Raw genomic sequence first — 14,085 nt, forward strand, 5'->3', positions numbered from 1 at the left:
GCACATATTAAATTTCTGGATTCCTCAGTTTCTGGCATGCATTTTACATTTTTGGATTCTTCAGTTTCCCGTACATATTATAAGCTTCTGGATTCCTTGGTTACCGACATGTATTTCACTTTTTTTTTGGGATTCCTTAGTTTCTGGCAAATATTTTAAGTTTCTGGATTCCTCAGTTTCTGGCATGTATTGTAAGTTTGTGGATTCCTCAGATTCCAGCAAAGATTAAAAGTTTCTGGATTCCTCAGTTTCTGGCACATATTGAAAGTTTCTGGATTCCTCGGTTTCGGGAGTGCAGTTTACGTTTTTGGATTCCCCAGTTTCTGGCAATTATGTTAAGCTTCTGGATTCCTCAGAATCAGGCAAATATTTTAAGTTTCTTGATTTTCAGTTTCTGGCCCACATTTATAGCTTTTGGATTCCTTAGTTTCCGGCATGAATTGTAAGTTTCTGGATTCCTTGGTTTCTGGTTCATATTGTACGTTTCTGGATTCCTCAGTTTTGGGCACATATTATATATAACCTTTGGGATTCCTCAAATTCCGGCAAATATTTTAAGTTCCTGGATTCCTCGGTTTACAGCACATATTTTAAGTTTCTGGATTCCTCGGCTTCCAGCACATATTCCTGGGTTTACAGCACATATTTTAAGTTTCTGGATTCCTCAGTTACTGGCATGTATTTTACATTTTTTTTGGATTCCTCCATTTCTGAAACATATTTAAAGCTTTTGGATTCCTCAGTTTATAGCACATATTGTAAGTTTCTGGATTCCTTGGTTTCCATTTCATATTTTAAGTTTTGGATTCCTCAGATTCCGGTAATTATTTTAAGTTTCTGGATTACTCTGTTTTCGGCATGTATTTTCCATTTTGGATTCCTAAGTTTCTGGCAAATATTTTAATTGTCTGGATTCCTCGATTTTTGGTACATATTTTGAGTTTCCGAATTCCTCAGATTCCAACACATATTTTAAGTTTCATGTCAGATACCATTAATCTTGGAGTTTTGTATATTTAAATGGTCTAAAACAAGCAGAGTCAAAAGATCACCTTTTGAAATTGTTATTTAAAGTACTGCAGGTATCTGTGATACTTCTTTTAATTACTTTTGTGAAATATCACTGCCTGATATCTTCAATGAAAATGTGTAATGAACTATGGTGTTGGGGTCATTTTAAAGGAAGAGTATGTTAAAAGTGCGTTGGAGGTTAAGCGAGTGTCTGACAGGGTGATGAGTGTGAAGCTGGAAAATGAAGGGGTGATGATGAATATCATCAGTGCATATGCCCCACAGGTGGTTGTGAGATGAAGGAGAAAAAAGATTTCTGGAGTGTGTTAGATGAGGTGGTGGAGAGTGTGCCCAAGCATGAAAGAGTGGTGATAGGAGCAGACTTCAATGGGCATGTTGGTGAAGGGAACAGAGGTGATGAGGAAGTAATGGGTAGATATGGTATCAAGGATAGGAATGGGGAAGGACAGATGGTAGTTGATTTAGCAAAAAGGATGGAAATGACTGTAGTGAATACCTACTTTAAGAAAAGGGAGGAGCACAGGGTAACATATAAGAGTGGGGGAAGGTGCACACAGGTGGACTACATGCTTTATAGGAGATGCAAGCTAAAAGAAATCACAGACTGTAAGGTAGTGGCAGGAGAGAGTGTCGTTAGACAGCATAGGATGGTTGTAGGATGACTTTAGAGGTAAAGAAGAAAAAGAGAGTGAGAGCTCAACAAAGGATCAGATGGTGATAGCTGAAGGAGGAAGACTGTTGTGTGAAATTTAGCGAGCAGGTGAGAGAAGCACTAGTTGGAGGGGAAGTAATTTTGGACAACTGGAAAAGTACTGCAGATGTGGTGAGGGAGACAGCTAGGACAGTACTGGGTATGACATCTGGACAGTGGAAGGAAGACAAGGAGACTTGGTGGTGAACGAAGAGGTCCAGGAAAGCATAAGGAGAAAGAGGTCGGCGAAAACGTTTTGGGATAGTCGAAGAGATGAAGAAAGCAGACAGGAGTACAAGGAGATGAAGCGTAAGGTGAAAAGAGAAGTGGCAAAAGCGAATGAAAAGGCATATTGCGAGCTGTACAAGAAGTTGAATAGTAAGGAAGGAGAAAAGGACTTGTACCGATTGGCCAGCCAAAGGGACAGAGTTGGAAAGGATGTGCAACAGGTTAGGGTGGTAAAAGATGCACATGGTAATGTGCTGACAAGTGAGGAGTGTGTGCTGAGAAGGTGGAGGGAATATTTTGAAGAGCTGATGAATAAAGAAAATGAGCGAGAGAAAAGGCTGGATGATGTGGTGAGAGTAAATCAGGAAGTACAAGAGATTAATAAGGAAGAAGTGAAGGGCTGCTATGAAGAGGATGAAGAGTGGAAAGGCATTTGGTCCAGATGTCATTCCAGTGGAGGCATGGAAATGTCTAGGAGAGATGGCAGTAGAGTTTCTAACCAGATTGTTTAATAAAATCTTGGAAAGGGACAGGATGCCTGCTGGTTCCTATTTTCAAGAACAAGGGTGATGTGCAGAGCTGCAGTAACTACAGAGGCATAAAGTTGATCAGCCACAGCATGAAGTTATGGGAAAAAGTAGTAGAAGCTAGGCTTAGAAAACAGGTGAAGATCTGTGAGCAGCAATATGGTTTCAAGCCGAGAAAGAGCACTACAGATGCAATGTTTGCTCTGAGAATACTGTTGGAGAAGTACAGAGAAGGACAGAAAGAGTTACATTGTGTGTTTGTGGACTTAGAAAAAGCTTATGATAGGGTGCCAAGAGAAGAGCTGTGGTATTGTATGAGGAAGTCTGGAGTGGCAGAGAAGTATGTTAGGGTAGTGCAGGACATGTACAAGAATAGTGTGACAGCGGTGAGATGTGCAGTCGGAATGACAGACTCATTCAAGGTGGAGGTGGAATTACACCAAGGATCAGCTCTGAGTTCTTTCTTGTTTGCAGTGGTGATGGACAGGTTGACGGATGAGATCAGACAGGAGTCCCCATGGACTATGATGTTTGCAGTTGACATTGTGATCTGTAGTGAGAGTAGAGAGCAAGTTGAGTCTAGTCTGGAGAAGTGGAGATATGCTTTGGAGAGAAGGGGAATGAAAGTCAGTAGAAGCGAGACTGAGTACATGTGTGTGAATGGGAGAAGTGGTGAAAGTAGATGAGTTTAAATATTTGGGGTCAACTGTTCAAAGTAATGGAGAGTGTGGTAGAGGTGAAGAAGAGAGTGCAGGCAGGGTGGAATGGATGGAGAAAGGTGGCAGGGGTGATTTGTGACCGAAGAATATCAGCAAGCGTGAAGGGGAAAGTTTACAAGACAGTAGTGAGACCAGCTATGTTGTACGGCTTAGAGACGGTGGCACTAACAAAAAGACAGGAGGCAGAGCTGAAGATGTTGAGATTCTCTTTGGGAGTGACAAGAATGGACAAGATTAGGAATGAACATATCAGAGGGACAGCTCAGGTGGAACGTTTTGGAGATAAAGTCAGAGAGGTGAGATTGAGATGGTTTGGACATGTGCAGAGGAGGGACCCAGGGTATATAGGGAGAAGGATGCTGAGGATGGAGCCACCAGGCAGGAGAAGAGGGAGGCCAAAGAGGAGGTTTATGGATGTGCTGAGGGAGGACATGCAGGTGGTTGGTGTGACAGAGGAAGATACAGAGGACAGGGTGAGATGGAAACGATTGATCTGCTGTGGCGATCCCTAACGGGAACAGCCGAAAGACAAAGAAGAAGAAGAATGAACTATGAATGCTGGGTTGATGACTTCCTGTGTGTGGGGTCAGATGTTACTGCCGTACACTGGGTGGAGTCATGTGATGGGCGGAGCTTTGGTTGGCTCTCATAGACACCCATGTCGTCACCTTTGAGGGGGTGTGATTCAGCTCAGGACTATCTAACAGTCAGTAACCGTCACAGAGGTTTAGTCCAAGGAACAAGATGGACTCACTGAGTCTGGATCAGCTGCGACACTGTTGGCATCCGACTTTTACAGGCTTCTGTGGACAGGATGGACTGCAGCACTGACACTGAACACACAGAACACTCAAATCAACAACATCGTCTCCTGCTGTCCACACGTGCACGGACCTGGTGCCTCATGTACAAAGGCTGCGTATGCACAAAAACATGGTGTACGTCCGTCTCCATGCCAATGTTCAGATTTATCAGAAGTGAAATGACCGTGGAAATGTGCGGTGCGTCATGCAAAAATCCTGGCTGGTGTGCGCACGTTTCTACAGCTACTGTTCTTCTGGCGACATGTAGAGGTGATGCTGGGAACCGTTAATAGTGTGAAAACATGAAGTCATCACAGTGATGTGCACATCAGAGACACACTGGTGAAAAATGTCCACACCCACGTGTTTACAGTTATATGGGTGGATATAAAACCACATACAATGTGATGTGTAAAATGTCACCAACAGTGGCTGCATTAGCGTTGTTAGAGGACCTTACAAATGGTGCAATCCGACGTGAGCGTGTATTCAGGGAACACAAGGATTTACTTGCAAATGGCGATAATTGGCTCATAAACTGATTTTGTTTACCAAGGCCACTGTTACTAGAGTTGTGCGCAGAACTGCCGGCCCAGAGCGCAATATGACGAGGAGCCAGGAGCTGTCTGTGCCCACACAGGTGCTGACCACACCGGGCTTCTTGGCAACAGGGGCATTGCGATGCGCAAATGTATCTAACTAACATCGTGGCTAGGTGGCCCGGCTCAACGCATGACTCACTCATCCCGACTAACAGCGTGGTTGGAGCAGCTCAGACTCACAGCTTTTTTTTTCATGCTCCCGTCACAAGATGAGTGACATTTCCATGACGCGTTTTTTTTAATTTACTATTCTAACCCTAACTCCCGCAGAACCCCCCTCCACCCGTGTCACCCCGCATTTTGTGCTCCCGTCTGGCACGTGCGCGATGAGTAAATGATTTATTAGCCCAACTGTTCTGACTGAAAACCAGCGTGGGCACATTATAATGTGTATTTTGTTATTATAATTCTTTCTTTTTTGTTTCTTGATCATGAAACAAGAGCTTCTTAACTGACGCTGATTGTCTCCCTGTGTTCAGTATTTGTCAATTTAACACGTGTGTAATGTTGCGATGTTACACACTGTCGGCCGCTGTCAGTCGGTGTGTTGCAATCACTGTTGTACTGCCGATCACGGTCAGAGGGTTGTGGGTTCAACTCTTTACTGTACACATCAGGGTACAAACAAATTTCACTGAGGAACAATAAAAACTTTTGAGAATTGACATTTGAGAAAGTGTACAGACCCAAGGCGGTGCTGGGGGCGGGGGGGTACTCGTCAACTGGAACGCTGTCAGGCGGTCGACCGTACGTCATCTCGTACAGTAAATGTCCGAAGCAGAAAACGTCAATGTTCTCTGTGGTCTACAAACACAAACACACATCAGTGCAAGATGGTCATTTCATATTCAACTTGAAATGAACCTTTTCAATGCTTTGTGCAATTCTTAGTTATAAACAAAATAACTGTCCAAAGGAAAACTTCAGTCACACCTCAAGGATTTAGACGGCATCTGCCGACCGTATTAAAGACACTGGCATAGGTCTAATAAGTTATGGGTAAGATCTGTATAAGTTAAGAGCACGTTGAAGAACGTTGATATACACCATCATAATACAGTGAGTACGTCAAAACATTTTGGGCATGCACAATATTTTCACGCATGCCAGCATATGGCTCATACATCCTGCATACACGGAACATAAGTTATAGGCAAGCTGTTGACACATTTCTTGTAAATTACTCATAAGTAGAAATACATCCATTAATGCTGTCCATTGATGGGCTGAATAACTAAAACCTGCAGTCGTGAACAGTTCAGACTGTTTCAAATATAAAAAACCATTCACACACGGAGTAAATATAAAGTCTTAATCTGACCTGTTTGTTTCATTCGGATTCATTATCACAGCCTGACAAAAAGCCTGATTTTGGAAACCGATGTCTGAAAATACTTTAGTTCCTTGTCGTGGCTGAAGAAACATAGCATTTTTAAAGAAGTCCCTCTGTGGTTTGTTTCTCAGCCTGAACCAGAAAACACTGACGCTTTGTGCCACAACAAGAAAATTAACTTATTTTAAAAGTTCATTCACATCAGAGTTTATCAGACACCAGTCAACTCTTCAGCATTTTGCACGAGATTAAAATAAATCTCATGATGCACAAAGACAAAAATAAAATACAATAAAAGTTCAATTCCTTTGTTTGGCCTCCATGTGGAGAAGAGAGGCCGCACAACAGCGTACACATGCTCGATGATGTGCTTGTCAATATTTAAGAGTTCCACCTGCCAAACAAAAGGGTTCTGCCAGCAGTGGAAATACAAACCAAGCCAGACTTAACTGTTCCAACCTGTACCATACCGTGCAGTACCGACCCGAACCACTCGGTGGAAACTGGGCTGTCAGTATATGCTGGCTAAATCGTCAAGGTGTGACAGGCTAAGCTAAGCTAATGTAAACCAGAATTAGAAGATACACTCAGAACACAATGACCCAAAACACAAACCCTGCACAAAGACTTCTTGGCTCCGGCTCTTTATGTCATTACAAACTTAGGGATTTTTCAAACAAGCGTTATGACACACACACCTGGAAGCAAAGCAACAGAACGTGAGTCACACTGACAGAAAAGCTGCAGTTTAATACCCAAATCTGCTCAATAAGCCTTAAGAAAGTTTTATTGTTAAAAACTGTGAAACAGCACAACTGATAATGCGAGTAGCTAATGCTAACATCACCTTACAGTGGCCTTTTTTTAACCAGATCAACATTGGGAAACCTTTTTGAAAGTTGCTGTCCACAGATGATTCCGTGTTTTGTGTTTGAGTACATTTTTTTTTTTAAATTGTGGTTTCAGGTTTTTACTGGGTGATAACCGACTGAGGGGATCCGGTATCAGACCCAAAATAAGACACACACAAATTCAAATTCCAGAATCACGCACCACAAGATTAATTATCCTGGAGGAAGTAGTTCAGGATAAATTAGGACAAAATATTTTGAAACACCTTTGACAAAATAAGAGGCCACGGAGTGATCCAGCATGAGTTGAACCAGGTGAGCGTGCACGTACATTGATCTTCCTGAACTGGGTGAAGGCAGGTCGCAGCACAGAGGGAACTCCCAGCATGCCGTTCTCCACGTCCATCAGCTGGCAGACGCCTTCATTCACCACAACATTGGACGCGTGCAAGTGGCCGAAGAACACGCCGGAATCGTGCAGAAGCTTCAGGCTCTGTGCACGCACACACACACAATCCTTTAGTTTGTGTTGAAACACACAAACAACAGAACACAATATAAAGTGATGCAGAAACACACAAACAAAAAACAAAAACAAACAAACAAACCCATCAAGAGCCTGGTTTTGTAAAAGCGGTGAGGTGGAAACATATTCTGCACTGTTCTCTTATTCAGAAATGTATTATTTGCAGGATCTCTGCAGAGCAAACTTTGTTTTGGTCAAAATTTTCTCTGCTTCAAACTTTTAAATGAGACATGAAATAAAGTGATTTGAGTGAAATATTACTGTTTTAAACTTTAATTTGGACATTTTTTCTGATGGAAGCCGTCAGTTCAAGGACAATCAGAAATTCGAAAACAGCACAACAATTTCTAATCCAAACGATAAACAGAACCTTTTGAACGCACCAGCAGGTTGTAAGATTTAAAGCATGAGCCTGAAAACAAGCATAATGTGTCCATCACCATGTGTCCTGAAACCACAACACTGTGAAACAGCATCCAGGGAAAAGGATAAAACCACACGGTGATAAACGCTGCCCGTGATGTCGCACTCATACCACCCCGCACACAGTTCATTTTTGTGCATACATGTGCGTGTGCACGTACCTCCAGGATCTGGCGGCCGTACAGCCTGATGTGCGGCAGTTCGAGGCCCTGACTCTTCTTCAGGTTACAGTACTTCTTCAGAAAAGACTCTCTGGGCTTCACCTGCACACAACGACCACAGAGCTGCTCAGAGGATGAGACGCCACCCGGTGGTGATAGGATGAATTACCTGAATTAACAAGCTGCTCCAACTGCTATAGAGCTCAGCACGCTGGTTTATACAAGCAACTGACAAATATGATGTCATAAAGGAAAGACAACAGCAAAGGTTCAGTTATCTCCCTCCAAGATGGGAAACGGTTTCATTCGTGCACAGTGGCATCGCGTCATGTGAAGCTCAAAGACATTCACGGGGAGTCATGAACGATGGATTCCTATATCCATCCCCCAAAACAGGTGCCACACTTCCTGTGCGTTCCTGCGCCATCTTGAAGGTTCAGGTGCTGGATAAACCACAGAGTCTGAGCAGCGAATCACAAAGTGTCACTTCAGAAACGTTTCTGCTCACGTTACTCTTTATTGAGAAGTTACACTTCCCATGTGAGACGACCTTAAATGATGGTGAGAACACCCGCCCAATGTACCTTATGGATTTGATCTCTCAGTGAGCCTTCCTCCTTAAACGGGCGGATCAGCAGCGCCGAAGACTCGCTGGTGCTGGAGAACACCAGTGGACACAGGTACGGACTCTGTAAAGGAGGATGACAGGAAACAGTTTAACGTGCTAATTTAGCAGTGTGTCAAACTGTGGTCCGTGGGCCAGATGCAGCCCTTGAACTGGTGGTTTTAATGGCCCAAACAGCAGCGGGTCTCATCACACATAACGTCATTGCAATAGTTTCAGATCTTAAATGTTTTAACAACTACAGTGGAACCTCGACATACGAGTGACTCAACATATGGGTTTTTTGAAATATAAGCCGTCACTCGGTCCACATTTTTGTTTGGAATACAAGCAGAAATCTGAGTTACGAGACGCGCTTCGGGACGCCACCGGAGCTAAAAGGAATGTGGAGAGAAGAAGGAGGAGAAGCTTCTCGTGCCGAATTAAGGCAGCGGATGAATACGTCACACGTTTTTTTGCACTTGTTGCGAAGGAAAACTATTTCCCACAACAAGTGTTTAACTGTGACAAAACTGGATTATTCTGGAAAAAAAATGCCACGGAGGATGTATATAACAGCAGAGGAGAAGAAGCTGCTTCTTTGAAAAGAAACACCTAGAAAAAGGTGTCCACTGGTCATGCTTCAGCACTTTTTAATGACACTTGTCCGTCACATTTCCGCAACATTTTGAAAGGCAGGCAGAAGCAAACCTCCTTGGATAGATTTTTACCCCAAAGACCTGCAAGTTACAATTAAAGTTACATGTGTATGATCCCTTTAAGGATCTACAGTTGAAGATTAGTTTGTGTTTACAGTGTGTGCAATCCTTCCTCCTCCCTCCCTCCCTTCTCCACCTCCGTTAGCCACATTTGTCTGTTTCCAAGGTAAGAACACTTAATAAAATGTTTTGTTTTTTTTTATGTATTTTATTATGCACAGTTTAGGGATGTTTTACAAGGCTGGAACAGATTAAAATTATTTTAATTATTTTCAATGGGGAAAATTTGTTTGAAATACAAGCAGATCAGCTTACGAACTTGGTCACGGAACAAATTAAACGCGTATCTCGAGGTTCCACTGTATTTATTTTTCATCTGTTTCTGTATAAACATTTCCACCTCCAGGATCAGCGCTCGCCTTTGTTAAATAACAGCCAACCTTAAATAATTCTTTACGTTATTCACCACCGAGCCAATCGAGGGTGATAAAATGACACAATCCCGTCACAGTGCAACACGTCTGATATAAAAACACGATGAACAGAGAAGCAGGTGGAGTCAGGCAGGGCTCAAAGACAGGCTACATTCAGTCACACTGACAACTATATTAATTAATTAATATAGTTAGTAATTAATAGTAATATAGTAATGAATTAATATAATTTGATAAAATGACATTATTGTGTCAAAAATACACGGTTGTCATCCACTCATGGCGTCCACGTACCGTCACACTGGTCAGCAGCTTGACGGCTGACTGCAGGTCTTTGTCCGACAGGAACTTATCAGGACCCAGATCCACCTACGACACACAAACACGTCCGAGCAACACAACAAAACTCAACACTCACATAACAAATCAGGAAAGTTGTACAGTTTAAAAATAAATGTTAGGATTTGAAATTGTATAGATAAAAAAATGCATACCAAGATCCTCCGCTGAGGTGCACATGCAGAAATACTAACTCAAATATAAAGAAAAAGCATAGCACACTCAAAATATTGATGTCTAGCCGCTGTTTTATTTCATAATAATTACGTTTTGGCCAAAAGGCCTTCGTCAGATAGCAGCTTCCGTTGGACCAAGAGTTCCAGGATTTCAAGGATTGGAAGAGTTCAAGGATTTGAAATTGTAACAGCAAATTTCTCAAGGTGTAAATGAAGATGAATCTGGATTTATGTTTATTTAAGGATTTAATCACAAATGAATTTCAAGTATTTCATTTATATAGCGTCAAATCACAACAAAATTGCCTCAAGGTGCTTCACATAAGTAAAGTCTAACCTTACCAACCCCCAAAGCGAGAACACAGGCATCAGTGGTAAGAAAAACTCCCTCTGATGCTTTGAGGAAGAAATCTCAAGCAGACCAGACGAATTAACGACAGCAAATGTAAAATATAGAAAAAAAAGTCTTCCTGAGACAGACAGAAAGAACAAACGCTCACCAAATTTTAATAAACTTATTAATTTGGCAATTTCACACCATAAAGCAGCTGCAGTAATATAATAATAATAACACTTTGTTAGCCGGCTGTATTAAATGGTAGGTCCTGTAGTATTGTTTTTGATACGTTTTAGATCCTCCTGATGTTTTTCTTGGGTTTTCTGAGGCGTGTTGGTACATTTATGAGAGGAGGGATTTGACTCACCCAGCTCAGCACGTAACTGTCTTTGGGCTGCTCTTTGTTTTTGATTAAAAAATATTTCTTCCTGATCCTCCAACCTGGAAGAAAAATAAATATATAAGCATTTTGTAATTCTTCCAATAAAAGCAGTCGGATGTAGTAACTGTCAACAGCAGCTTTAATAATGTGTTCAATTATAACCTTATTCTCACAGTTAAAACAAACGTGTTAGACAAAAAGTATAAAAAAAAAAAAATGGATTCTATTAGTTAATGCAGGGGTTTTCAAAGTGTGGGAGTGTGAACCCCCCCCCCACCCCCCACCCCAAGAACAAATGAATAACTGCCCCCCAACCAACATATACGCACAATTTCAACATCTTCATGTGTTTCTTTTTATTCTTTTACACATCTTAAACACATTTTAAAAGTATTTATGCATTTTTAAGGAACTGTCTATGCATTTTACAGCCCTTTTCAAACATTTTAAACATGTTTTTAAAGAACCTTCTATTCTTCTATTTTTATCTTTTGTCATATTTTAAACATCATTTTTAAACATTTAGACATCTTTGTGTGTTTTTAAACATCTTTGGCATAACTAACACATTTTAACATAAATAATAAGGGATGGGTATTGATAGGATTTGACAGATATCAATATCAATGCCATTATCAATTCCGCTTATCGATCCGATTCCTTATCAATACCTCTTGTGAATTTTCTGTGTACTAAAAGTAGGCTTTACAGGTTTTCTATGTCAATAACATTTCATTGAGTCTTAAAGTAAATAAATATGAAATTGGTCGCTGGATCATTGACCTCTGGACACAAATAGAAATAAACAAAATCTGTCGTTTTTGTCAAAAACATTTCCTTTCAGACATTAATGGCATGAATCTAAGTCCGTACCTCTGAGCTGAGCTCAGCCGGCTGCACATCAGCATCAGCGTTAATTCATAAAGAACGCAGGACGTCTCATTTTGGGAGGGGAAAAAACGTAGTCTGTCGTAGTTTTGTCTGTATTACAACGTGTGGAAAGAGGTGTCATTTGATTTAAATCGGCGATTTGCTTTGAAGTTATTAAGTCTGACCAGACTTTAACGTGACTTGGTACAGAGCGGCGCAGCGTTTGGAGCTGTGCGAATGGAACGGAGGATGATTCTTGCTTCTTTCTTGCAACAAGACAAGAGTCCCAGTTAGTGACTTTAATCAGCACAAAAGTGACTCACGATTAACATTTTTAAATGGCTTTGAGAGGAGTTAAGAAGCGGAGTTGTCCCTTCTGAAAAGCAGCGAAGCAATGAACCAATGAAGCAGCAGGTCGGAGCACTGCTTCATTGTTTCAAGCTTCAAAGCAGAGTCATTACAGAAGTGGTTGATTACAGAGCCGCTGCACGGTCTGAAATCAACGCAGAGAAATAATCATTTTCCCGACAAACACCCTCAAAAACAACGGCCGCTCTGAAGGACCGATAAGGGAATTGTTAAGAAGAAAGACTATTGATGGCGGTGGGTCGAACCATTTCTTAATGATTCTCGAAAAGAACCAGTTCATGACACCTATCCCTTGTACCCCCCCGAAGAACTCTGGCGCCCCCCAGGGGCAGTTCACGGTTTCAAAACCACTGAGTTAATGTGATGTAACAGAACTCCAGGTGATTTTCACTGGCTGCTAAACTGTTGATTTAACAGGGCTGTGAAATGAAAATTGTAAAATCCGAGGAAAATTCTCAGGGGGTCTGGGGGATCAGCTCCCCAGGAGCCGGGGTCTAGGGCCTTGTGGGGCACCAGAAACAAAAATAAATTTTCATCTACTGATACATTTTCAACATCTCCTGGAAGAACAAATCTCAAAATTAGTGCATATTTAAATGATCCTAGATTCAACCTTTCATTTGAACCGTCAATGATCACGCTGAAATAACAGAATATGACGTGGAAGTAGGAGCTGGAATGATTTTCCTTTTAATTGTAAACCAAATTATGCATTAACTCAGAACAATTAAACTACATGAAACTTATGAAGACTGAAAAGAATGTTAAACCACGTCAAAAACTACAGCTAAAGATTGTAGAATATTTTAAAATATCAGGGTAAAATATCAATAACATACCTTATAGTAAAAAAGCCACACATTCTTGTGTAAATTCCTGTAAATCCACTCAAAGCCACAATGTCTTTTTTCCCATGAAAAAAGTCTACATTAATAAAAACTAATTTACACTGTTGTGTAAATTCATGTAGCCTAAATTCATTCAAAGCCACAATGTCTTTTTTTCAAGGAAAGAAAGTCTAGATTAATGAACGAAAAAAAGGCACATAATCTTTTCTGAAATCCTGTTTGAACAGCACAATGTTTATTTTCCAGAGAGAAAAAAAATTCTTACCAGTTCGTTTTTCCCATTTATCTTTCAGGTGTGTTCATGAAGCCAGCAACAATTCCACGGATTCTTGTCCTTATCACTTTTTCAAACCGTCTTTCTCGCCATCTTCGCTCTGTCTGATGTCGCTCCGTGACACAGACATGCTGCAAAATTCTTCTTTTAAAAACTTGAAAGTTCTAAAAGTTTGCGACGTCCACATGCTACTTTTAGCTAAAATCCTGACGAAGTTCCAGCTGCAGGAACGAAGCTGCAAGAAGGGTAAACCATGCCAACGACAGTCACGGAAAGTCCAGATTTCTTGTTTCGTCAGGGCTTCGTCACCCTTTGTTAAGTGCCGTGTGACTGGGCCTTAAGCTTCGCACAGGAGCCACACAGTGTCACCGCAGCAACTAACCAGTCCCGCTTTAACAGCCAGGCTTTGAGTGGCATTTATTCTCCTCGAAACTCCGCAGATCCGAGGAAACTGATTTGTATCTGTAACACACAGATCAGTGTCCACGGACTTATAAAACTTGCATGATGTCGTAAAAAAAGAACGCTTTGCGATAAGCATTTTAAAAACTCAGTAATGATCACTTTTAAAGAGTACAACACTAACACCCTCCCCACCCCCCGCCCAAGATGAAATCCGCGGAATCCCACGGATTCGTGGAGTTTTCACAGCCCTGATTTAACTGCAGTTTTATGAATCATCCTGTATAGAGTTTTGTTTTGTTTTGTTTTTTTATTTTATATAGCGCCAAATCACAACAAACAGTTGCCCCAAGGTGCCTTATATTGTAAGACAAGGCCATAGAATAATTATGTAAAACCCCAACGGTCAAAACGACCCCCTGTGAGCAAGCACTT

The 14,085-nt window shown here is 41.4% G+C and overlaps 1 protein-coding gene across 5 annotated transcripts in view; it reads right to left on the reverse strand.

Moving 5' to 3' along the window:
* The window catches only part of pxk (PX domain containing serine/threonine kinase), a 69,626-nt gene that overhangs the window by 28,253 nt on the left and 27,288 nt on the right, over positions 1–14,085 (reverse strand). For all 5 annotated transcript variants that reach the window (XM_034165024.1, XM_034165052.1, XM_034165031.1 and 2 more), the window contains exons 6-12: positions 10,873–10,946; positions 9,948–10,022; positions 8,481–8,585; positions 7,897–7,998; positions 7,118–7,279; positions 5,289–5,406; positions 3,952–4,030 (exon numbers count right to left, since the gene is read on the reverse strand). In XM_034165024.1, the coding sequence (XP_034020915.1) occupies positions 3,952–4,030; positions 5,289–5,406; positions 7,118–7,279; positions 7,897–7,998; positions 8,481–8,585; positions 9,948–10,022; positions 10,873–10,946 (715 nt within the window). The remainder of the gene's footprint in view (positions 1–3,951; positions 4,031–5,288; positions 5,407–7,117; positions 7,280–7,896; positions 7,999–8,480; positions 8,586–9,947; positions 10,023–10,872; positions 10,947–14,085) is intronic.

This window comes from Thalassophryne amazonica, chromosome 3 (assembly GCF_902500255.1).
Source record: "Thalassophryne amazonica chromosome 3, fThaAma1.1, whole genome shotgun sequence".
Lineage (NCBI taxonomy): Eukaryota > Metazoa > Chordata > Actinopteri > Batrachoidiformes > Batrachoididae > Thalassophryne > Thalassophryne amazonica.